At 33.6% G+C, this 27598-nt stretch overlaps 2 protein-coding genes across 7 annotated transcripts in view; both read left to right on the top strand.

The window, feature by feature from the left end:
- The window catches only part of LOC143902750 (dipeptidase 1), a 110096-nt gene that overhangs the window by 21860 nt on the left and 60638 nt on the right, over positions 1-27598 (top strand). The gene's annotated exons all lie outside the window — the stretch shown is intronic.
- Positions 1586-8904, top strand: LOC143902471 (uncharacterized). Of its 6 annotated transcripts, none has more exons than XM_077415405.1 (12): positions 1586-1702; positions 1947-1996; positions 2231-2358; positions 2447-2569; positions 2722-2901; positions 3131-3270; positions 3354-3420; positions 3677-3854; positions 4033-4238; positions 4792-4954; positions 5042-5175; positions 5709-8904. In XM_077415405.1, exons 3-12 carry the CDS (start codon positions 2341-2343, stop codon positions 6060-6062), a joined length of 1563 nt encoding a protein of 520 aa, XP_077271531.1. In that variant the 5' UTR covers positions 1586-1702; positions 1947-1996; positions 2231-2340; the 3' UTR covers positions 6063-8904. The 6 variants fall into 6 exon arrangements, with proteins under 6 accessions (XP_077271531.1, XP_077271528.1, XP_077271529.1 ...); XM_077415402.1 differs by having other exon boundaries at positions 1587-1702; positions 1846-1996; XM_077415403.1 differs by having other exon boundaries at positions 1589-1717; positions 1846-1996.

Here is a 27598-nt window from a genome sequence, read left to right as displayed (position 1 = left end):
CTACGAGTACAAGAGTTTAATAATACAACAAGGATAAATTATCAAAATTAAATGTAATTTCTTTTGAATACTCGCAGATCTTAAAGTTAAAGTTCCGAATAAAGTGACGCAAACTCTAATATAATGCACTTTAAGGAAAACACGCGACAAAGTATCTCACAAAACGCAGACTAAGGCGGCTAGACTATCTTTCACTTTTTCCTCGTTTATAGTAGCTCGCCGCAATTAATGCTAATCTACGCATAGAATAAATGAGGGAAGAAAATTGAGAGATAGAGCGAGGAGACGATGGAAACTACACTTGGAGGCTGTGCAGCTCTTAAATATTCGAGTGCATTTACTCGTCCGTTGTTCATGCTTCTCTAACCATCAACCAGCGCGGAAATAGCTTCTCCTTCGCTTCGATGTAATATACCCAAATCCAACATCGATCGCACCTTTCTTAAGACCGTCTTGAAATGCATATCGCGCTGCAATTTAGTAGTATCGAATTTAGTAATATTGATCGAATGGCTTAAGTTTCTAATATTTGCAAGGTAAAAGATAGTATTTCTCAGAGAATCTGATCCTTTTCTCTTTAACTTTTGTATCAGTAGCTCGAGTTTCACACATATGGACAATGCGTTTTAGAGAAATAACTTATGCTATGTACATTGCAGAATATGTCATATATGCTGCAACTCACTATACTAAATTGCTGAGGCCATTTAAATTTATTATTGAAAGAGATATATGTCCTCAAATGTGCGCGCTAGTACACAACTCATCGCTTTGTGTGCTCGACTTATAAATAATTTCTTTACGACATAAGGTTATAGCTCATCCTGTGGAACGTTAACTAATCACGCTAATTAATTTTGACATATACGAGCTTGTAAAATTAAAAAGAAACAGTAAACATACTTTACACTACATTAAAGCTTTTATAAACTGTGTCTTATAAAAGAATGCTATATATGGAAGCACAAGAAAAAGAGAAACCGTTAACACCCAAAAAAAAGTATTCTATCTACAAAGTGAAATTTCCGGTAATACCATATTCTAAGCGGAAAGTTTTACAGAAAGAGTATTCCTCTGTCAATAAGTGGACTATTCCTCAAAAATCTATTACATATTATTCTAACGGTTTTCCTCTTGTATTAAGAAGAATATGTTCATATGAAGCGGAATGCTTTCTAAAATTAAGCGTTACTTCTGTAGAGTAATAGAATAATTTTATCTTACGATAATTCACTCGTCTACGCAGAGTGAATCAAGAGACACGGCAGTGTTTCGCGCCAAGTACACACGGCTCAGACCGTGACTCTTTTACGCGACGCGACGGGTTGCGAGTACTCGAGATGTTGAGATCTCGATAACGAGTGAACGAATTATTGTTTACGGCGCGGATGGCGTTTCCCGCGAAACGGACGACCGGGACGACACAGCTACCGCGCGATTCTCAGTTGTTTACGTATAAGCCAGGCTGGCAACAGTGGCAACTCATATAGTCCGCGTGCAAGTCGGTGCTCGATATACGCAGCGTCCTGCGGCAATAGTTCGGGTTTCCGTGTAGAAAATTGAAGAATAATTATTCGTTGAACAAATTTACGTAGTCGGAGCGCGCGCGCGCGCGTGTGTGTGTGGTGTGTCCGCGCGCGGGTTCTCTCTTTTTTTCCTCGCACGGCAACGGGCAGGCTTCCGCTTTCGACGCACATTTTTCGTACGGAAACGACGTGTTATAGCCAAGTGATTGCTTTTCTTGTAAATTAGTGCTTTGAGCCGATTTCACAGTCTCCGATTAATTTGATCCTCCGATTAAACTCACTCTGCATCTCTTTCTAACCCTCTTTCTGTCTCCCTTAGAAAGAGACGAAGAGTGAGTTTAATCGAAGGGTTAAGTTAATCGGAGATTGTGAAATCGGCCCAAAAATGAGTGACGATACTGACGATCGAGAATTCATTAGAAATACATTAACTGAATGGAAATTATCAAAATGGTATAATCGATTTATTGGTAAGTACAATATATTACTTTTTTTATTTTTTATGTTCATAATTTATACAATTAAACGACGGAAAAACGCCGTAATTGGTCAGGACTGTATTAATATATTAGAGTATTAATATATTATTCGGGCAAGATCCAATCCTGACTGATTACGGCGTTTTCTTTTCGTTTTATTGTGTATCTTACACGGTCTTATAATCTCATACTTATTGTTCATAACTTATACTTTATGATCCTTAGAAGAAGATATCGATAAAGAGGCGTTTCTAAGTATAACTGAGACCGAGGTGTCAAGAATAATTACTACGATTGGAGGGATTCGCTGTTTTCTTGAGAAAAGGAAATTATTGATGGACGGTATTAAATTGGTAAGACAAAAGTTTTTATGATAATTTTGGTATATGGCTTTGAGGCAAAACATAATTATTTTTCTATTTGCATTATTTTGTTTATTAGGTAAATATTGATGATCCATTGGTACATAACACTTGTGATGCGGGTGAAAGTTCTTTAACGAATAAATTTGATCGATTGGTACATAACAATAATGCAGGTGAAAGTTCTTCAACGAATAATCAAGTTAGTATATTAAGCTTTATATTATTTAAGACTTAGTGTATATATATATATATATATATATATATATATATACATACAATTAATATATTGTTCATTATGCAGCACACATATTTTCATGCCATGGGTTAAAGCTGTATTTTTTACTGTTACAGGAAAAAAATGATTTAATTTTGATCGAGTTGCCATCCAATTTGAATTCTCCAAGTGACTCTGATGTGGAAGCAGTACGAGAAAGGGATACATCTAAGAGATCACAACAGGATATAGAAAAAGAGAATCGCACACCTAAAAGACTTTGTCAATGGTTCGCAAAAACACAATATCAGAATCTGGTAAGTGCATTTACCACAACTTTTCTGATTAATTGTCAGGGTAACTTCTGTCATTAATTTTGTAAATTACAATACTTATTTTATGTTGCTTAAACGGAAATAGAATCGAAACATTATTTATGTCTAAAAGATATATATATATATATAAATATATATATATATCTTTTAGCACATTGGAATTTCATATGTTTCATTACGCTGTGTGTTAATAAATTCTTATCTCATATAGAATTTGGAACAGATTTTGCAAGAACATATAAAAGGTGACGCAATATTATTTTATTATAAACAACATGGTTTTCTAAATGCAGAGGCAAGAGGAATTCTCTTAGATATCGTAGCAAATTATATGCTTAAAATAAACAAAAAGTATGTTTTGTAAATTTTTAAAACGTTTTTAATATTTGTAGCATAGAAACTCTATGTATAATTAACATAATTATCTTATCCAGGCCCTCATCTTACGAATTTGGATTTGTTAGCAAAAAAATCTGTGAAGTGTTTCCTACTGAAGCTGAAGTAAGACAGTTTCTTATTAAGTTCCTTTAGAATAAACCAAATTTCTGTTTTGTCAAAATTATTGCTTATAAAATGTATTGTCTTCGAATTGTTAATGTTTTCTATATCTATATTGAATATTTATATTACTCTCTATATATATCTATGTATATAAGGTAAGGGATACAGTAATTGGGAGGGGTACAGTTATTGGCATATTAATTTTTTTAATTCAAATTTCTTGTTAAATTTATTTTTTCAATTTATTTTTCTGTAGGATACCTATTACTATCTGCCATTCACAAATGGTCCATCTCAAAAAAATGCCGCTGGAAAACTCGTAGATAAGGTACGAAATACCAAATCGTTACTGAAAAAGTTGGGTGTTGCATATCCCTCGAGGCAAGATGATGAAAATGATTCTGAAGAACCTGAAGGTCGATCTTCCATCGAAGGTAATGGGAAAAAGGTTTTACTTTATTTATTTGGTTGTATAGTAAAACTCTCTCTGTCCCCTCTCCCCTCCCTCCCACCCCTTTCTCTTCCCTCATGTGTGTGTGTGTGTGTGTGTGTGTGTGTGTGTGTGCGTGTAAAGAAATGTGTCGAGTGTTTTATTGTTTTTTTTTTGTGTAGAAAATGATGAAACTGTTGAAATAGCAGTCCGATGGTTAAAGATCAGCCGTGAACCTTGGCCAGATATTTTAAGAAATTGGGAGATTACATATGACTTCAGGCAAAAAATACTTGTGGATAATAAAACTGACACAGGTGCTCCTTTGCCAATAAGTGATTATTATGAGGAATGGGAAGTTTTATCACTTCCTCAGGGCTATACTTTAGTATGTACATTTTTTATTTTTACATTTCATTTTTTATTTCTTTCGTATTGCGCTTTAGGTATCCGTTTTTTAATATATTTTTTTATTTCAATATATATTCACTTTTATCTAAGCTCGCCATACTTTCTTGCCCTTAGTTTGCTACACTCCATTCCGTGAGACTGCTCTACATATCGTCTTGTTATTTTTATTTTTATTAATATTTTTAAGCTTGTAATGTAAGAATCAAAAATATCGAATGAAAATAAGTTGTTAATAATAAAAGGTTGACAAAATGGATTTAAATAGAAATTATTATAAAATATGCAAGAAATATGAAAAGTGAAAAAGTGAAGCATTTATTCAGGCGTCCACTGGACCGGAGTGTGGGTAAGCTAAGGTTAAAAGTTGTTTCTCTCATTTTAGAGCTAACAAAGTGACTTTGCTAAAAATATTCTGGCAAAATAGTCTATCACATAGCCAGTTTTTATTATAATAATTTTATTTTTAAGTATTTTTGAGATATATTTTTTAAATTTTGCTCACTGGAAAATTATCTGTTTTTTGTTGTTAGCTTGAACTCGACTTTCGCAAAAAGTATCCAGAAAAAGATTCTGTGTTAGTATTTGCTTGGGAACGATATATGCCTGTTCTTAAACAGTTGATGAAAGCAGAAATTAAAGATATATATGGGAAAAAATTATTAAAAAAATTAAATGATGAAAAGCTATCTTTAGGTTCGTAAGAGAGCATTTAAAAATATTTTTTGTATGCTTCCTTCTATCTTAAAATCATAATTTTATAACTATTTAATTTTATTATAGAATCAGCATCTGCTTTGACATTATTTTTATTGCCTCATATGATTCCACCTAGAGATAAAATTAAATGTCACTCAGGGGAGAAGTTGAAAGCCAATGTTACGGAAGCTCGGAATGCTTTTATCCTCCAAGCAAGTGTAAGATTATTTATCTGTATTAACATACTATTTGTAAATTTTTCACTATGTATTCTGATAACATGCATTTTGTATCTTCTACAAATTTTTCTTACAATTATTGAATGTTACGAAGTAGCGCTGGGAGTTAGTTTTTAGCCAGAGATATGTTGCTTTTCTATAATCAAAGTTTAATTTCATGTTCTACTCTAATTGTCCCAGAATTAGAGTTTGTTAAAAGTAGTCCTTAAGTAGTGACAGGATTTTCAAGACAGTCAATTTTGTCAAGAACCTACAAATATACTATTACATTTATTGAATAATATATTTTCTCAAAGACAATAAAATTATCGATTCTTGACAAAAGTCACCATCTTCATAACCCAATCACTATTTGAGACAATTGGGGCAGAACATAAAATACTTTGATTATAGAGAGGCTACGTATCTGTGGCCAAAAATTAACTCCCAGCGCTTCTTTGTAAACACCCATTATCATTACCATGTTTTATATTTGTAATAAGTTTTTTAATTATTTATGTTTTAACATGCAGGTACCTGGAGATCTAATACCTGCTATAAAGAGGAGACAGGAAGTGGCTTTAAAACTTAACAAAAGAGTGCAACCTTTTATTGCTGTTGTTGGAGCCTCTGTAGAAAAATTTGATACGTGTTATGTTGTCATAGACAACATTAAATACAAATTCAACAGCATTGTGAAGGCATTTGACGTATGTTTCAAAGCTATACACTCCCTTAATACCGAATATTCATATGAGGCTAAAGGAGCTTGGCTTTTTGTTCAGCAAGCGTTGTACGGAATATCCACTCCTTATGATAAAAAAAATTCTGCAGTAGCTGCACTGGTTAAGTCATTTCAAGCTGTATGTAATACTTCTACTTCTTAAGTTGTTTGAAGTTCAGTGATCTCCATTGTTAAAAAGGCTGTATAGATTAAATTAAGCTACTTATATGACTGTTATGATGTATATTGTGTTGTGTAACAGCTGAAGAACTTAGTCAATGATCAATAGTTTTAATTCGACGGTTTTTTAATAGTGTTTACATTAAAGTTCACATTAAGTGATCTGTTAATGATTTGATAATTATTCTGACTTCCATTATGGGACTAACTTGTTATATATGTCAAAGTGTTTCAAAGACCCCTTCGTCTCTAATTACGCACATAAAAGTATTTCATCCTCTTCAAGCGCATAGTGCTGTAACATGCCCTGTTTCTAACTGTATTAAAATGTGTCCTTCATTGCGAGCTTTTAAACGACATTTAGTAAAATGTTACTCTAAAAGAGTCGATAGTTCACATAACACGACATTGTTTTTAGAGGCTAGTCTTGAAAGAAATATAGTAGAACATTCAAATGAAAGTGACTCTCCAACTTTTCCAATGGACTTTGAACCATGTGAGACAAATGCTGTAGAAAATCTTGATATTTCAAGTTATGATTTCAAGAAAACTTTGGTGACATCTTCTCTTGCTTTTGTTTCAAAACTTTATGCTTCTGACACTCTAAATAGAACTCATGTTCAAGAGATTGTAGATTCAACATCGGAACTTTTGACTAGTGGATACATTAACTTGTTAAAAAATAAAGTTATTAATATACTGCAAAACCCTAACCGCAGAAGTGAAGATCTGCAGGAACTTTGTCTCATGTTTGATGCCTGTGAAAATATTTTTGATGGATTACAAACTGATCATCAAAGACTAAACGCTTTTAAAGATAGTGACCAGTATGTGGCTCCTGTTAGTTATATTATTGGTAGTTATTATCGACCAAGAACGAAGAGTAACAAAACAATAATGAATCATGAACTAGATGTTGGTCAATATGTCCCAATGAAGGAGGTCTTAAAACGTTTTATTGAGTTGCCAGGGTGTCTTCAGACAATTTTGTCACATTTAGAACGTCTAACCAAAACGGATGAACCATTGACTAATGTTGTTCAGGCTGAAATGTGGAAAAAAAAGGTAGCCAGTCATTTTCAAGGTAAAACTGTGATTCCACTTTTTCTTTTTTTTGATGATATGGATCCAGACAACATTACAGGGTCACATGCGGGTGATCATAAATTGGGAGCTCTATACTATACTATAGCATGTCTACCGCAAGAGTACATGTCGAAGCTTGAAAATATTTTTTTAGGATGTTTGTTTTTGTCTGATGCTAAGATTCATGGAAATAAAAACTTATTTCAACCAATAATTCAAGATCTGATTGATTTAGAGAAAAATGGATTAATTGTAACCCATAATGGAAAAAAAGAACACATTTATTTTAGCATGTGTTTATTGCTTGGGGATAATTTAGGTATACATTCCATTTGTGGGTTATCCGAAGGATTTAATGCAAATTATCCTTGTCGAATGTGTAAGCTACATAGAAATGAAATGACCACTACAACTGTTTTCGATGATAAAAAATTACGAACAGTACAAACATACTATGATGATGTTAACATACAGAACTTGGCAATGACTGGTATTAAGGAACAATGTGTGTGGGATATGATTCCTAGTTTTTCTTTTATTTTAAGCATTTGCTTCGACATTATGCATGACCTGTTGGAAGGAGTATGTTCGTACGATTTAGCTCTTATAATATATAACTTAGTTTATGTTAAAAAATACTTGTCCCTTGAAACTTTGAATAACCGAATATTTTATTTTGATTATGGTCCGACAGAATCAGGTAATACTGTGCCACGTATAAATAGAGAGCACTTGCTTAGTGTAAAATTAAGGTTTTCTTCCACTGAAATGTTGTGTTTCGTCCGATATTTTGGACTAATGATTGGCGATTTAATTCCCAAAGAAGATGATTGCTGGCTTCTTTATGTAAAACTTAAATTAATCGTGGATATTATCACAGCTCCTTATGTTAACATTAGATCATTAAAATACTTGGCTACTTTGATATCAGAACATCATGAAATGTATCTAAGTGCTTTCCCCCACATGACTCTAAAGCCTAAGCATCATTATATGCTACATTATCCTCAGGTCATGCGTAATGTTGGTCCGCTATGGTTCGTATGTTGTCTTCGTTGGGAAGCGAAACACAGGCCTTTTAAACAAGCAGCTCGTGCTACTAATTCACGCAGAAATTTGCCCTTAACCCTTGCTATTAAACATCAGTTGAATCTATGTGCTCGATTTTTATCGAAACAGCCTCTTGGTGATAAATTTTGTTTCGGAGTTAGTGAAGAAGTTAATGTGACGGATGTAGAAAATAACATTTTTTTTAGTCATGTTTTGCCTCCAAACATGAATAAAAAAATAACTTTATTTTCATGGGTCAGAATATTTGGGACACTGTTCAAAAAAGGCATGTGCGTCGCTGTAACATACAACGAAGACAATCTACCTATATTTGGTAAAATAGAGTTTGTAACCTATAGCAAAGAATCAAATAATGTATTTTTTCTTTTGACTATGTTTGATACCATGGATTATGATGACCATCTTTGTAGCTTTGAGGTTCATAAAAACAATATTTGGTTTTTTGTTTGTTATGATGATCTTATATCACGTATGCCTACGTATTGTAGAATTGGAGCGAGAAGTGCAGCTACATATATTTCGTTTCGCTATACGTTATTATAATATAATTTTTTTAGTACGTTATTATAATATAATTTCTTTTCTAATATTATTTAAATATTATATATTAGAAAAAAAATTATATTATAATAACGTACTTCTGGAAATAAGGATTGTATTTATCTGCAATAAATAAATTTCACAATAAATTTCTTCTTTTTATTTGAAAAAAAAATCCAATAAGAATAATATTCCTCTTCCGTATAATTTGTATACGAGAGGATATTGATATTAAAAATAGTAAGATTGTCTTCTTTAAACAAGATTATATAATTTGTATACAAGAGGACATTGATATTAAAAATAGTAAGATTGTCTTCTTTAAACAAGAATATATAATCTGTATTAAAGAGGAAATTGATATTAAGAATAGCAAGATTATTCTCTTGAAACAATATTATATAATCTGAATACAAGAAAACATTGATATTAAGAATAGCAATATCGTACTATAGATGCAAGACGAAAGTCCTCTTATCGTAAAAATATAGTGTTTAGAATATTTTCCTCTTCATTTTAGAGGATTCCTCTTGAGGCCATATATAAGAGTAAAATCCGCTAAAATTTAGCGGATTCCGCTAAAACTGAGATTACTTTTTTTTGGGTGATATAACACGACAAAAGGGCGAGGTTTCATTTATTTATCGTACCGGATACTACAGTAGAGGGAGACTTTGCATTTACAAAAGAAATATATACATAACTACTTTCAACCATAACTGCTTTTGTGAACTAATTTAATTTACTGTATTAATTTGACCAACGTGAGTGTGTCGTAAACGAATTCTTCATAATTTATCCTTCATTACTATTCATATCGTACACGAACAAGCGTGCGGGATACGGATTCTTTTTCCTTCTAGCAACGAGTCCTTCTACTTACATGGAATTATAATTAAACAGAATATTCCAATGTTTCAAGCTCGGCGGTATTGCGAGAATTAGGGTAGGATGTAACTCCGCGTCGGGTGGTTTTTTCCCCTTGCCTCTCCTCTTCCTTTCTGTTATGAGAAACGAGAGAAGAACGCGAGGGCATGTAACCCAGGAAATTTCTCTAACTCCGTCATCGAATATTACCAATAAATTTTAACTTTGCGCGATCAATTGGAAGGCGAGTGAAACGAGAAGCGTAAAACTAAAAGGAAATTATCGCGAAACGGAAAGAAGAGAACGGGAGAGTAAGACCATTTTCTCAGTTTGTACATTTTTAAGATAAGAAAAACGCGGAGAGGGACGGTGTTGAGTTAGATTAATGAAATTGCAGGCAGAAGACGCGCATCCGGAGCCTTTATTGTTACCGTACTTATTTACGAGAGCAAGCGTATCCCCAGAGCAACGACTTTTACGCTCTCCCTTCGCTGCATTGCAGGGATTTATTTGCTTAAACATGATAATAAGTCGCTTTATTAAATTTCTCTCGCTCCGCACTTGCTTTCGATGCTTAACGTAACGATTACTGATATATCTTCTGTACTATTGATTTTATTCATGTAAAAAGAATATTATCTCGCATTTAAATAACAAACTTTGGTTACTAATTTTTCATGCTCAGGTATAAAACTATCGGAAATAATTATGTAATCGATAAATTTTTATAATTACTAGCATTTAAATTATTGTATAAAGTTTCCTTGCACACAAATGCATTTCCTGGATAAACATTAAAGAAGTTATTTATCGAATTTAACGGAATTGTTAGATGTTTTTATTTATCGTGGTAAATTTATTTAAATTGAGTACATTTTTTTTTATTTTTACAGACTATGAATAATTTAATATATTATTGAATTATATATAAATAATAAGAAAGAAGTTATATCTTAATATAAGTTAGGTGCAATTTTAAATAATTTAATCTACTTACAAGATTTTAAATGTAAACTTTTAAAATATGATTTACGTATTTTGGTAATTTAATTAAGAGAAATTTATTTTTGAGTTTGTGTAGAACTTTAATTCATATGTGAGATCAAGATTATTTTAATTATATAATTTGAAAATTATATTACTTAAGAATTCAATTATTTTAACAATTTTTAAAAAATTGACCAAAAGCATTATCAGGCATTATTGCATTCTGTTATATATTGCTTCTTCTCTTATACAGCGCTAAATTGACTTTTTCTACTACGACTTATCCTGCTCGAGGACCTTATGCAGTTTCGAGCGCGACAGTTTTTGGTATAGGATTTTATGGAACGTGCCGATGTACACGATCAATTTTGCCGTCCGGAAAAAAGATGTATTTTCTCAAACGAGAACCGTTGCACCAAGTGGAAACTCCTTGACATAATGAAAAATAACAACTGTGCGCGCGCGCGAGAGAGCGATACGAAGCTCGCGACGGATGCAAAAAGCGGGAAATTTTTTCCGGTCCCTTTTCCTGACAAGTGCGAGAGAGGGAAACGAGCTCTGGGCGTAAACCGGAAGCGAAAATGTTTCGTTTTTTGCTACGTCGATGAAACGGACGTCGCGTTGCACTGGACGGTCGGGAAATGTTTGACAATTATTTTAATATTTCCGCGAACTTGCCGCAACTAACTAAAGCTTTTTTTCTCGTCGGTACGTTAATTAAATACACTACGTCGGGATACTCAAAGATGCAAAACAGAAAAACCTGTGAAAATTTTATGCAGGATATTCTTACAAAAGTTTTGCATCTACTTTTTTCTTTGAATACAACTTATATTTTTAATCATTATTTTGTAGAAATAATAATCCATATGATTTTAAAAGTTTAATAAAAGGGTGCAAATTACAAACTTGCACATTGTTTCCTCATTATTACAGGAAGCTTTTATTTTATTTAATGTATAATTATTAATATTTATTTTTTTGGCTTCCTCATAGAGGAAGCTTTGTGAGCAAAGGGTTCTACTAGACAAAATTCATATATAATTGCATGATAAATCTTTTACATATATTTATAATTTTTTATATATATTTATTTTATATATAAAAAATTTGGTTGATTAGAGACTAAACTTTATCAGGGTTCTATGTATGTACGAAATGTCTGTAACTCCAGAACTAATTAACCAAATCTTAATTAATTATATATGAAATAGGGGTAGAAAAAACTGAAAAATTTAATAGAATTAGATATAGATCGCTATATCAAATATTGAGAAAGCTATAGGATAAAACACGCTTTTCTATATACAAAAAAAATTCGAATAAAATTTATACCGGTCAACCGATTTTAATAAAATTTGAGGAGAACATACTTTCTATGATACTCTATCGATTAAAAAAAATGCATCCCGATATCTAAAAAATTATAGAAGTAGATGCGTGTACAAAAAATCCGTACACACACACACACATATATACACACTTCCGGACATTTTTTACTAATATGATTTCTCGACATTTTGGAACATTCTAAACCTATTTCCATCAAAATCTCGAAAAAAAAAATGTTCACCATCCTCTATGAGGAAGCATAAGGCGATTTTTCGGACACCCTGTATATTTAAATTTCTCGAATTCGGCAAAGAAAGAAAGCGTTCGATGAGAGAAGAGACATTGTACATAGACATAGCGTTGAATAGCAATGAGCAAATAAATGCAAATTATTTTGTGGGCTGTTCGAAAAATTTAATTAGAGGGAACTTCGCGGCAGTCGCGAAAGGGGCAATACTCGGTGAATCTTAAAAAGCGATAGTATCCGGGTCTCCGTTGAATTTCATATATATATATAATTACGAAGTTTCCAAATTTCATTATTATGCAAAGAACGGGAGAGACAGAAAGAGACTGAAAAAGAGAAAGGCTAAGAAAGCGAGAGACAGAGAGAGAGGAACAGCTTATTTTATCGATGAACATCATCATATGACGAATGTCTTACATAAATATTTGCGTTATTATACTCTGTACGATATATATGCAAAAATTGCTAGAATATTTTATATACATTTTTATTGAATTAATTCACACCGCTAAATAATAGGGTTAGGGCGCAAATAGTGTCTATTTGAATGATTATTCTTTATCTCAATTATTCTAATTAGTTATATAACAATCATTAGATGTATTTTGGAAATATTTATATGTGTAATCACATATATTCGAAATATAATAATTACGTCCCCAATTATTCAAATAACATCTAAATAACTTATTTTGCATGTCGGGTAATTATTATTTGAATAAATTATCTAGATTCTAAATGAAAATATTTAATAATTTGGCTAATTAATTACTGATTGAATTAATTGAATAATATTTAATTTTTGCTATAACTTATGTAAAGATAAGTATTTTATTCTTGATAGAATATTGATAAAAAGAAATAGCATAGAGAATTTAATTTTGACCATCTTTTTGATCTCACAAATTTACTTCGAGTATTATGAAGGAAGAAAAGCACCCACATATTTGTCCTCGGAAAGATATTGCACAAAATTCAACAGCACCCTGACACTTATAACTCTACGAAACTGTCAAATTCTCGGCTTTGGTAAAAATGGACGACACTTCACTGTACTTCTTTGACGGTTTGACGTGTCGTGATATTTTGGCAAAATAACGAAACGCTGATCGTGCGGTATAAACAGTCGCTTTGCTTGCGGCTTTCGTGCATGAATAGGACCATTGCGGAAAAATCGGAGATACAGTCGAGAATAGAGCCATCCGAGGTTCGAGAAAACGCGATGCCATCGATCCGTTGTTTATCCGAAGCTGCGACAGTGTTTCTGAGATCCGAACAAAATTTTCAGAATTCCGGATGATCTTGTCGAAAAATCCTGCAAAGCTCAGACTTTTGGACAGTTCGATATGTTTTCGCTAGAAACTTCTAACTGCTCATGAAACCATCCCCTATATGTTTCTTCTCACAATCCAAATTAAATTTCTATAATCCTGACATAATCAAACCTATATTTTATGAATTATAAACTTGTAAGACATTTTAAAAGTTGTATCGATGTATAATTTAATATACTTACACAATAATAAAGTTAATGTTTATATATGCCACGTTTCTGATGAATAATGGAACAAAATCAAACGTTTTACTTTTTTATTACTAATTAAGAAATTAGAAACATAAAAACTTACAAACACGCTACTTTGTCTTCCACTTTTATGCCACAAAGAACAAGAGAAGAGAAACAAGCAACGAGGACAAAATAATTAGCAATGTCCCAAAGAGCCATAATTACGGCAGAAAAAGTTGCGTAATATTTTTCTGCACTAAGTCCCAGATTACATTTCAGTGTTTTAGATTTACTTCTCCGTATGGCATCTGGTGCCATTATATCCTGTGTGTATATTTACTCGACAACAGCAATATTTTTCATGCCGCAAAATATCAGCCAACATTTTCCTCGCTCGGATTACAGTGAATTATTTTATTGAACGCTTTGTTAACGGTAAATAATGATCCCGATCCGCCGTATTTTATCCATGTTTATCGCTTGGGCGCAGCAGCACGCGTTTCCTCCGCATCCGCCACATTCTCGACGTATGCATGTACAGGACATGTTCAACACGTAGCACACGTACCGTGCAGCAGGCGAGGAACCCCCTTCGGAGTATTAAGTCGTCTTAACTAGCGAGGGCAGCACCCTGGGCTAGCGTGAAAAGTAAGCTCACCGGCAATAAAACGTTCTCACACGACATGGTAATTTCCTAATATTTACCCTGTTTCTTTCGGATAAATTGCGTTATCTTCAAAGCACCTATAGCTAAAATAATTCTTGTTTTTAAGAATTTATTAATAATTTACTATCTCCGCGATTTGGAATAAATAAAAGATAGGAATCCAGATATTTTTGAATTTATTTGATATAAAATATTAGCAGTAATGATTTATAATTTTACATAAAGTTATATACAATTAAGTACATATCTATTGATCTTAAGGCGAGTAACAGCAAAATTTATTTTATTGTTTACGAATTCTCCAAATTATGTACTTGAAAGTCCATCGCATGTGTGTAACTAGCCGATAATGGAAACTAATCCATTAGCACAGTGGTAAACAGGTGCGATGAAAAGACAATTGCGTTCGATAAAAACGAGTGGCTTTTAATGCAGTTGTAATTGCTGGGCAAGGTAAATGAGAGAGTAACTCAGCTCGAGACGTCGCGTCGCTAATCGGAACGGAATTAGAAGACGCCCGTGGCCAGACACTCTTGAAATTACAAGGGGTGAAACAATTCCCTCAAATCACCGAGTAAACGAGGTATTTTGTGCGCGCACGCGCTCACCCTATCTACTGTTATCGCACAACGATAAACGAGTAATAACACCAGTAGTTGTTCGTACTAATGTCGGGCTATATCGGTCGCGACCATCTCTACACGTACACCTGTACGCGGCCCGTGAAATTTCCCTTGTGCCATTATGGGAGGGTATCTTTCTGTTCCGTTTAGAAATTACCTCTGCGGAGATTACTGAAGGTACGGAGAAGAAAGTTATACCGCTAGAATTTATATAAGGAAAGCGCAACGTGTTCATACAAAGTAGTATTTAACGGTAATTCCGATTTTTGTTGAAGACTGAAAAAGACTCGCTTATCTCTATATTTGATCTAGATGTAAAAACATAAAAATTTAGAATCTTAAGATTCTCGAGTAAAATCATCAGATTTTAAGATTTTTCCGAAGTTTACTTAAAAATTCTTAGAAATGAGAATTTAATACCATATAAAGCTCTTCGCGTATTATACAAGAGTCTGCGAATGCGAAAATTTATACAAGTAGAAAAAATTAATATTAAAAATTAATATTTTATAATTGTCTTTTTTATGAGATTTAAAATTATATATAACGAGAAATTTATATTTAATAATGAAAGATTTAAGTAATTATGCGATGTGATTGGCAAATTTTAACGGAATTATCGAAATCCGTATTAAAATTAACGTATAGAACGTGGCAAACAAATGACAAATGCAGGAGGCTTTAATTTGATTCTTATCAGCTGGTGATATATTATAATGTCTGACAATTCGCACGGGACATTAGCAATTTTCGGTACAGTCTTCTTTGTTTTAGTGCACATCGCATGTGCACAAAATGCAAGCGCGCACAATTGCAACCGCGCAATGCATGAGTCACGTACGGTCCATTGCGCATTTCCATCACTGCAAAAGCCAGGCTGCGGCCCCACAGAGCCGCAACGTTATCGTGTCTGGACCGTGGCGCATTCTCAGCCACAAATTAAGCTAATCAAACAAAATAATAATAGCCGCGCAAAACAGGGTGCCGGAATATCGCGCGGTTGTGCAGAATGTTTTGGCCGCATAAATACAATGGTGATTATAGTGACCGATAAATGTACAATTGTACGCTATTACAATGTGGGAAATCTGTTCATTGTGGTTCTCGATATCGAACAATGGAACGTATTATTTAAAATACAAAATTAAATGAACAACATAGAAAGTAAATAAATAATAATTTTAACAACACAGTAATTGATAATAAGTAAATTAATATAATTCTCAGTAAACTGGAAACAATATTCTTTTTGCAATATAATGTTACAATTGTAAATCCATATAACTGCAAAAATGTTTTAATGCAATATTATCTTTGCACCGTTTTCTATGTTAATTAAAAAATTTTAAGTTATAATACTATAACATATTCCCTGGGCCAGAGTTTGAACATCGATTCGATATTCCACATAGGCAAAAGGGAGGTGCGATTATGTACAAACTCTATGTACCGTAGAACAGCAAATTCGGCGGTCATTAATTTATTCTGTAACTAGGTACCCGCGAAAACCTATATCCGGGGCCTGATGGATTGTGTATACCCAATGGCGTGCACCCTTTCCTTCGATCCGGAGATTATCCATGCGCCGCAATTAATGTTTGTTGGTGATAGTAATTAACAGAAGTTATACGTAACATTAAAATTAGCATTTTAAAATCTATTAGATGATATCATTATCAAATAATGTCAGATTATCTTGAAAAATATCTTATATAATTTCTATTAAAATTTATGATACTAATGCAAGTTTTATTAGAGAAAAAAAGATAGACAGAGTAATATTTATAAAGAATATTTAGAGTAATATTTTTTTTATATTACTCTTATATTTATATTTAATCTTTAATTTTATTAATTTATTGATAGCATTTCTTTAAATATATAACTACAGTTTTTTTTTTAATAAATTAAATTAAATAAATTGAAGAGTATTTAAATAAAAGTTGTTCTCTCACCGGTAATTAGCTTATATATTATAATCGAAATATGCAAGTTGCACAATAATAAAACATGTATGTATTATATTTTAAGCGGTGAAAATTTGACGGTAAAATTGTTCATGCGATAGCCTATATGCGATGGTGCAAATGTAATTGCACAGCTATTGCGGTCACAAAATAGGAAACCATAAACATCGCTCGCGCTTCCGCCGAGGCGTCGACCATTTTGCAATCGCAGCAATATAATTTTCCAGGAAACGTAATGGACGACGCATCATCATGATTGGATAAATACAAAATGCACGTAATTCCAAGCCGCTTTTATTTTGAAATGGGAATAATTTCATAAATAATTCTTAATTTCCACACTGGCAACGCCGAACATTGTGTTTTTCCGATATTTATGATTAAATATTGACTGCGTGACGTGCCGTGATATAAAATAAACATTCAAATGAAATTATACCGAAGCTTTTAACGTATTACATTACTTAAAATGTTTTTCGAGTAAATTAATAAGTTAGTTACATTAGTTAGTTACGTTGTGACTCATTGTAAACAACAATTATGTTTTTCTCAAATTACGTTTCCGTGATAAAAAAAATATATTTAACTTTTAATATTTAAAACTCTGAGTTACACATATATAAGTAAGAGATTCTATAAATAATTTAATATAATTTTATCTAATTGTAAGTACATAATATTATCTAAATAAAGAATAGGTATTTAATTTTTCTCTCCGCAATATTATTTACAATTTAAAATATTATATCTCGATCTAGATACGAAAAGATGTTAATGATCCTGCCCTTTTGAAAGAAACTTTACCAGAAAATATACTTGAGATATCTTTGCTTTTCCGCGAAGTTATCAGTCGAAACCAAACGACTCTCTTAAACGAGCAGCAACTACTCGTAGCTCGCAAAAGTGTCTCTTGAGATCAAACTATGATCCTTCGCGTTTACGATTTAGCCGATAGAATCACAGAAAGTCAACCGATCTTGAGCGCTGTAACTGGACATTAAAAATAGTTTCTCTTTCAATGAAAACTTTTAAACGCAATTCTCTTTATATTTACTTTATGTCAGACGTATTATTTATATCCCTAATATTATAATGTATAATTAATTTATATTTAGATCATTATCTTTTACCGAAATTTCTCTCTAATATAACGTGACAGGATTTTCTTTGGACAAAGTACGCCCATGGTGTAATGCGGTCTTGTGATATAACTATCGGATAACACATCGTATTATATTCATATCACGCTTGACATTCTATAAAGTGTGTTACATCCTTTATCTACGCGATAGATATCACAACGTTGCGCTCCACATTATCTATAAAATAACGTGAAAACACACGGGTCATGAATTAAAATTCTTATCGTGCTCGCAACGATTAACTTCATCCTTTTTCAGTCCAGCGACTTGAACTGAATGCGAGTTTTCCGCCAGCAACAATATAAATCGCGAAGTTGTCGAACTTCGCGAAACCACGACTTCTCGTTTTATTTTTCATTTGACACCAAAAGTTGCGCGCGGGCTCGCAGCTCGTGCATGCTCGATCCGCGGGCGCCGAATTCGCCGGGATATGGCGAAAGAGCTCATTTTTAACTTTTGCAAACGGTGGAGGAGAATGGTGTATATTTTTGGGCAGGCAAAGTTTCAGGAATTTCTACTTTGGCAAACTCGATGGGGGCGGAAGTTGCGGAATTGAACTTTGCACTAAAGCTTAAGACGCGCTCTTTTCGCTAATGCTGCACTTTTGGGATACAAAGGAGCAGCAGAATACAATACCGTGAAACAAAAATTAAACTTTCGGTAAAATAGAGATTAAGTTTCATGCTACGTTTGAAACTAATTTCCAAGTGTAATACCACTTTCTTACTATATATCTAGCTTCTTTATATGTATATTATTATTTAATAATTTAACTACACATTAATATTTATTATTATATTACGTATTTTAATTAATATATATTATTTATTATAATTTATTTGCTATTTTTTTTACAACACACAATAAGAATCATATGATTAGAGATTAATCTACATGTTACACGCTCGTTAGAAGATAAAATATAGGATCATTAGAATTTTTAATATTTTCTTCTAATGACTTGTCAAGATATCTATTACCATATCAAGGGACCAATGTCTTACGTCTACATAATATTACTTATTTACGTCTGCTTCTGCCTTTTCATTTGAAAATCGAAGCTTGCAGATTCGTTTCTGGTGAGTGGAACTCTGAAAATCGAAGCATCCGGAATCGAAAGAAATAGCGATTTCGCATAGTATTTGCAAGGATTCTGTGATATATAGGATGGTTCGTCCGAATGCCTCGCACGTTTGCTCATATTACATATGTATGATATACATTTTATCCATTCTGCAGAGCGAATACATGTATATAATGTTGCTGTCACGTGATCGAATATTCGATGATATTACCCGGTGAATCAGGGTCAAAATGAGGAAGTATGCGTCAACGGATAGTAATTCATCGATATCCGACTGAATAATTTCCGGTGAAATTTTACTAACCAAATATGAACGATCGTTTATACATACTCCAGAACGGCGATAATAATTTCGAATAAAATAACATGGGTAAATCTTTTTTTCCTTTTTTTTCGAAATGTCATTATTAATCTACATGTTTGGATAGTAATTTTAAATAATCTTATTTCTTATATGTGAAAAAAGTCACGCAAACAAAAAGCATAAAGCACATTTTATTTTTGAGTGAACTTGAAATTATTTGCGAAATAAAATGTTGGTTCTTCTCTTAGAATTATATTATGAAAAATACCTTGCATTATAAAGCGGATATGCAATTTAATTACTTGACAATCTTCTCAGAAAAGATAAAGTAAAAAGTATGAAAAAAATACATTTTATTGTGTGTGGGTGATTTATATTAAAAATTTTTTTATCTCAGAACTGTTTAATATATTTAATAACATATATTTAGTATAACATATGCACATTAGCAGATCAGGCGAATCTATTATTACATCAATTATATGTCAACATCTGTACATTAAAACGAAAAAAATAAAATAATACAATAAATCGCGAAAATTAAATTTATTCTATATAATATTAAAACTATATATAAGGATTAATTTTATTTTTGAAGTAAAATATAATATATATTTTTAACTAGCTTTTTTAATTTTTAATAATAAAAGTACGGAAAAATATATTTTTTGACAAAAGTTTTTACTGTCACAGACAAATCCATTGTTGCGTATATATGTAGCACCGCAAAATCTGAACTCGTTGAAATTATATGGCTTTCAATCCCAGCTTTTATTCGTACCGAGTTGTTGATGAAATTTTTCACATTTCCGCGAAGTCAACGCGACAGGAAGTAAATCAAGGGAGAAAACTGCGAGCAAGGTAAGTGCTCCTCCGGACACACTAGAAATATGGGTTTCTGGTAGCGACGAGAGAGTGGGTGGCTAACGTCCCTTGGGAACACGGACGGCAAGGATTCTTTACGGACACTCTCGATAGGAAACAAGTCGCAGGAACGCGTGAATTCCCACGCGTATAACATTGCCCGTGTTACATATGTACATACTGCTCGTATGACTCTCGGCGTTGGTCTCCCGACGGAGCTATACACCCTTGTCAAGGATATTATCCGCGAAGAGAAAGTTTGCACTGCCCGACATTATAAGCAACGTAATTTATTATCATTAAATTATTTGCTACGCACGGTCGTCAAAAATCGCAAAACAAAAATAACAGTCAAACAAAATTAGTTAGTTTATAAAATTGATTCTAATTCTTTTTCGAAAATTTCCGCGTCTTGTTCCGCGACAATGTTTAATTTTCTTCAATTAAATACAACCGCAATGTACTTTTATTTTCTGTAAGCATCATTTTACCACAATTTTTCAAAATATTGATTTGGTCAAATGTAAATCATGAAATTATGTTTATCCTATATAGGATTAGTATTGAGGCGGGAATTACGTATAGTGCACCGTTGTAATAAGGTTTCCTCGGCACTTTTTAAATCAATATCTCGGCATGTGACAGCCGCGACGTTGTCACAAGTATTATCAAAGAAGTTTTGGCCATTAAACTTCAATCATTCTTCCGAGCGAAACCAGAAGAAAAAGGCAGACGTGGCTCTTGGTCCTTACCCCGAGTTTCTTGTATAGTCATCATGACCCCGAGAAAACATATATAGTTGCAATACGTTGATGCTTTACGGATTTGGAACGACACGGTATATAATCGATAGCTTACATAGTAAAAGGCGTATCTCGATCCTATTACTTTGTTGATCTTTTACACATTCGCCAAAGGATCAAGACTGCGATTCATCGAATTAGGAATAGCCGATATACACCACAATTGGCTCAGCATTCGCTATTTTTTGACTAATCAAAAACATTATTTAATCTCTCTCACTATACATGCGTATGGACGCGCTATATATTCATGCATATATGTATTACAGTACAATTTTTAAAAATTGCAATTTAATGTCACACCTTTCGAAAAATTAAATTATAGGATCATGCATTATAGGTACGCGCGTGTTTGTTTTATTTTATTAAAAAAGGAAATTTAAATACACGAGAAGCTGTTTTTAAAATATTTTCCAATGGATCTGCGAGACATTATATATTCTGTAATTATTGTGTATATATTATCACGATATTATCATATTAAGATCTATGGATATAAAACATGAAAGCTGGAAATATATAATTTCCATGAAAATTTCCGATGCAATAATAATATTTATATGCAGCCGACATTTTCCTCCAAATGATTACCGTGCATTCGCTTACGTAACAATTGCAAAATTAATTCCCGGGTATACATATGAACTTTCGATTAACTCTGGCGTGCCAGTGATTCCGCTATGGTCGCGTTGTAAACCATTATCGCGGCTTAGCTGGCCCATGAACGCGAACAATATGCCGCTGTGTTAATATGAAAATATTTTTATAATGCATGCAACGCGTTGTAGACTTAAAATTGAAAATTATGAATATTAGATATTGCATATTAACTATGACTCAAAGCGTTATCTTTAACAAATATTTTATAAAAAAAAAGATCCTCTATGCCATTTGTATAAAATATGTAGACACACATATAAAACATAAAACAAAAAATATAAAACATAAACTTATAAAGAAAAAGATGGAAATATTGAATGTATGTTTCACGTATCTTTTTTATATTCCTTATTCGATATATGCATAAATGTTAATTTATTTTTATTATATGTAATTAACTTATTATACAATTGCATTTAATTATTAACTTCAGGTAATTAAATTCTGTATCTTGATACATCGATACATACAATACATCGGAAGTGAAATACTATCTTCAAAGTATTATTTACATATATTATACATATACTCGTATTAAATTCAATTTCTTATTATATTTGTACCAATATTAAAGTTTATCCATTTCAGAGATGAATTAAAGTTCATACATTGCATGCAGATAGGAATATAAGCAAATATTTCATTATAAATCTGAGTAAGTTTAAAGTTTATCTCAAGTGTTTCACATATGCAATTAAATAAGTTCTAATACGATTAGTATCGGGATCTGTGATGATAGATGAAAGACATCTATCAGATATATCGCTCGGAAACATTAACCCCTTAACGCGCAAGTCTGAGTTAACTCGGACAAGCGGTATTGACAAAATTGTGCAAGTCCGAGTTAACTCAGGCAGCGCCCGTTTATTTCATATTGCCCTGATGCGCGCCCGTGTTAACTCGGGCATGAAACATAGTTAAACATTACACATTTACACATAAAGTTATTTATGTATACGTACCTGATGAGTATAGGTGCCAGACGACCGGCTCGTCAGGAAGTTTAATTCTGTTTATTCTGTTATCAGAGCAACGTAACTAAAAAGACATATACTTACAATATTTGATGAGTGCATTATTATAAAGTTAATTTTTAAAATATTATATTTGATCCAATATTTATGCTTTGTTGTCTATAAAAATGAATTAAGTTATATTATGCGTAATTATATTAAATTATTAATTTTAATGGATAAAAGAAATAATTGTTCTTTGCCATTTTGTTGCAAAAAAACAGTCCATTAAGAGGTTAAAGTAGTCCATAAGGAACTGTAAATTTAGTGATACGCCAATATTTTTAAACGAGTTCTTCTCAATATACACATCCACACACAATAGATTTCTGCAATATCTGCGTTGCCGTGTCTCTACTGATCGATATCTGCTACTATTAATCTACGCGAGCAACGATAATCGATCACCATTTGACGTGGTGTAACGATTTATCGCGGGCGTTTTTCACCAGACGTTTATTTCAATGTCTAGTGTCCGCACACAACATGTTAACTGATTCTTACAATTTAAAACGCAATTTTCGTGCATTGTAGCAATTTTTATTGCTTTTTTCCGTTTCTGATATTATTATTTATAAAAATTTAATGCACAAAATGAGAAATTTAAACAAATGAGAGACAGTATCTATACGAATATTTCGTTTTATTATATAATATCTTCATATCTTAATATATAACTGCGGTATGTACTGCAGTACTGTATAGCTTCGAGGTAACGCGTCACCTAGCTGCATTGCCGCAGTGAATGCCTCAGCATTGACACTGCCGGTTACTAAAGGGAGATTACTACGACGGCAATAAAGACGTTCGGATCGTAAATATGCGGGATATGCCGTAAAATTTAACGATTCAAGTTCCCGGCCTCCCTTTTTCCGCGCGCACAGATATACGTTTATTCGCCGGGGTGATAGGCAGACCGGTGGCAGGTATATAGGGGGTATATAGCAGATGTCGAAAGTGGCGCAACCCTTGATCGCGTACACTCATATTTTGAAGTATAGAAGTCGATAAATCTCACCCTTACGTTGCACGAAACGGCACATTCCGAGATTAATTTTGTTCCGAGATTAAACCGGCGCACGTTTGAGCCGAATTCCCGTTGCACGAGATACGTGTTACGAAAGGGACGCTTAGAGAAGCTGCGATCGAAGGTCGAGTGGCAATTTATTTCACCTACATGCATTTTATTGCAGCTATCGTCGAGAGAACAGATCGGAAATGAATAAGTTATTGGATATTGCACAACTTTCCAGAGTTTACCCCGAAATTTACGATAAAGTCTTACATATATCTGCAATAACTTATTTATAACGCGTTTGGTTTTTATGCCATGTCGCTCTAAATTTATTAAAATAATTATGTTCTGTATCTTGATATTAAATCTTTTTATCTATTTAGGGAGCTCTCTTATCTCGTCAATGAAAGTAAGTTTTTTCAGAAGGGGGAAAAGTATCGAGAAAGAATCAAGGGTGAGGGCAGATGTTTTTGAAAAAGTTCGCGACCCAATAGTATACCTGGGCGGCATCTCACCGCGATGAACCTTCTAATATAGCCGAACCCCATGGTGCCATTCGCCTAAGATCAATAAAGCACCTTGCCCCTCGCCATCACGCGCTTCCAAGGATGCGAGTTGCGGTCGCGTCCTCGGGAGAATTATGTTGAAAACGCTTTGTGAGATTCACGAAGTTTAAACTTAACGTGAAACCCGTGCTCGACGTTAATTAGAATATTTTCCATATTTACACACAGCTTTTTAGCAACATTTTTAAAAATTTGTCTTTCATCGTACTTCTCCCGTTTTATAAGTATGTTTAATTGATACTTACCTTTTTTTTACATATAGACAGATAAATTGTTAGTTAAACTGTTTTACGAAATGTAATTTTTACTCAATATATTATACCTCTTTTATTGTTTAAAATAATGAATTAATAGGTGGCTATAAATAATTAATTGTATAATTAATGTAATTATATTGACCGCGGCATACTTGTACCAATACGTTGATCAATAATGCATAACATTTCGCAATGTAATGATGATAAATTAAATAGCAAATAATTGATATCGAATAAACTATTGCATATATTACTAATTAATAGTGTGATTAACGGTAAACGGTAATGTGCGGTAAAACTTTAATTTATGCGTCATTGACAAGTCACTGACATTTACCATTACACGTGCTGATAACAGCATATTATCTTTTAGCGCTACCTCGATAATCCGACGCATAACCTGCCCCAATTATTTGAGCTAAACTAATTGAGCCGGGGCTGCCGTTAACATGTCGCCACTGCGCGCCCCATAATTTCGTGAGCGTTTTCACGTAGAAAATCGATCACAATATGAAAAACAACGAGAAATCGAGAAAATAAGCGAAAGAAGGAGAAAAAACGACATGGTTTTGGGCACACGATTTCATATCTTTTTGCGAACAGAAGTCTTTTTTTTTTGTGTATTTAAGCTAAATCTCGGAATATACATTTTGGGATCAATGTGATGTCAAGCAAAACGAGCGTTCACAAATCCGTCTACGGCACAAGTTCCGATTGGTTTACGCCACGATGTTTTATTAACTCGCAGAAATACCACGTTTTCTTTGAGAGCTGTATCTTTTGAAAAACTCCCGCCTCGCCGGGTACCGTGGTTAATTTATATTTATATGGACAATGACCTCTCGGTAGAGAAACGGCTCCCACTCTATTGCATCGGATCTCCTTTTAATGCCTCCCGAGAGGGCTGCTCAGAATCTTCATAAAGGAAATCCGCGGTCGCAACTATGATCCTCTCGCGCAAGCAGTGCCCGGTGTTCTTTAATCTCGACATGGAAGGTCCCCCCCCCCCCAAATAAAACAAGACTCCCGACAAAAGATTTGCCTTATCTCTACCTCTCTGCTTTCATTTGTAATATTTATGCCACACGACAGAGCACGGGCAGGATCAACGAGTCCGACGAGAATACATATACGGTCACCCTCTGACCGAAGCAAATCTTTTAAGTCCAGCGGCAAATCCTTGTGGCGCAAAATATATTCAGGCGTCGCTGTTGACTGGCCGTTCCCACTCATCATAATTACGCTGTTATAAATTATTCAAGCATTATACGGCTGCTTAATCCTGAGATTAATCCTGAGATTTTTATTTTTGTTAGAAAACTTCCTGCAGTTAGATATATACAGTGTTTACATACTCTAAGTCTTGAAACTGTAAAGTGATAACGTAGATATAATTTTTTTTATAAATTGCGGAAATTTTTGTCCCAGAAATTGATGAATAACGCCATTTACACATTTAAACTTTAAATAAAATCGGTGTTTCGGATATATAAGATGTAATATCTGCGGTCTCTCGATCGTTCGCGTGGTTACAATTATTACAGCAGAAAGCGAGATTGAATTTAGAGAGTGCAGCAAACTTTGAAACTGTGTGGATCGTTGAAAACACATGCTCACCCTTTACGGCAACGCTTGCACTCATCTTTGCCGCGACCGCAGCAATGCCGCAACAACGACGCGTCCTCCCTTTCCCCCGCTATACAGAACGAATGTTTCATTTGCGGACGCCATTATTGCAAGTGAATAAATGCCGCCGCTATACCAACTCTCCGCCGCGCCGCTGGGGTACCGGCCATTAATAACTCCCCGTAGGACGAATAACCGGGGTCGCCCAAAGTGGAACGCCAGTTGGAACCATCGTTCGCTGCCGCGCTACACTTGGCCGAAGAAAAACATTTCGCATTGTCACCGTGCTCTAATTAATATCGCGTGACTGTCGAATATCTCCGCGCCTCGATATCTGTGCGCGATTTTAGCTATTCTCGCGAAATGAAATTGAATTATCAAATTTAATTACTGCTGTAAAACGTTAATGAGCTGGTTTTTTTTATTAACGCATAAATTTTACATCGTTGTTATTCTTGTTCCATTAGAAAGAAATTTTAATGAGTAAATTAACCGTTATGTTATACCATTGTAGTTACGAAAAAAAATGATTAATATCGTATTAGAAGTTTTTAATAATTGAGCTATTCTGTACTTAAAATAAAATATGAAGATATATTAATATTTATCAGTGTTACAATTAAGGAGGATTTAATACATTAATATTATACATGAGTACAGTCCATTCTGCAGTGCAGATTGCCGAGTTAGTGCGATCCACATTCGCATATTGCATTCGCTGACGTCCATTCTGCAGATATTTAAACTGCGCAAATCGAGATCAATCTATAATACGCTTAATCCAAGCGCCGTGAATGTAATCCTAATTCGGTGCCGCACTTAATCCAGCCAGCTTCAATCAGATCATATGCATCTATGATTTTGGGTAACGCTCGGGCGCGTAGATCAGGTTTGAAATTCCGATGCACGCGAATTTACATCGCACACGCCTGATGTAAACCCTTGATTTAGCCGCGACCTCGCTGTAACTCGGACCTAATTTATATTTGATCCATACGAATCCATCTCTGAGGTATGGTGAACCGAGATCACAGCGTGATTCCGGGATTCAAGCTAAGTCGCAGGCTGCGATCAGGGGGTTTCTCTCGCATCTAAGATTAAAATCGCTTGCAGCGAATTCTCAAATGACCGATCCCCGAGTCTCTTTATGGACATCCTAATTATTCATATTTACTAACGCAGACCGTCTTTTTGAACTTACGGCTTTAATATTAATAATACATTTTTTTTAATATAAAATCTTATTTTAATGTAACCTGCTGCCGCGTATATGAGAGCTTCAGAGCTTGCA

The sequence above is a fragment of the Temnothorax americanus genome, unplaced genomic scaffold, assembly GCF_048541705.1.
Source record: "Temnothorax americanus isolate GAGA-0224 unplaced genomic scaffold, ASM4854170v1 Scaffold4, whole genome shotgun sequence".
Lineage (NCBI taxonomy): Eukaryota > Metazoa > Arthropoda > Insecta > Hymenoptera > Formicidae > Temnothorax > Temnothorax americanus.
The sequence above is the reverse complement of the archived record's forward strand: the minus strand, read 5'-3'. Positions and strand labels throughout refer to the sequence as shown.

Bases quoted from the DNA above. Each gene is read 5' to 3' on its own strand.
- LOC143902471 (XM_077415402.1), top strand. From the start codon at position 1,912: ATGAGTGACGATACTGACGATCGAGAATTCATTAGAAATACATTAACT. The intron at 1,997-2,230 runs GTAAGTACAATA...TATGATCCTTAG, and splicing joins ATGGTATAATCGATTTATTG to AAGAAGATATCGATAAAGAG. The intron at 3,421-3,676 runs GTAAGACAGTTT...ATTTTTCTGTAG, and splicing joins TGTTTCCTACTGAAGCTGAA to GATACCTATTACTATCTGCC.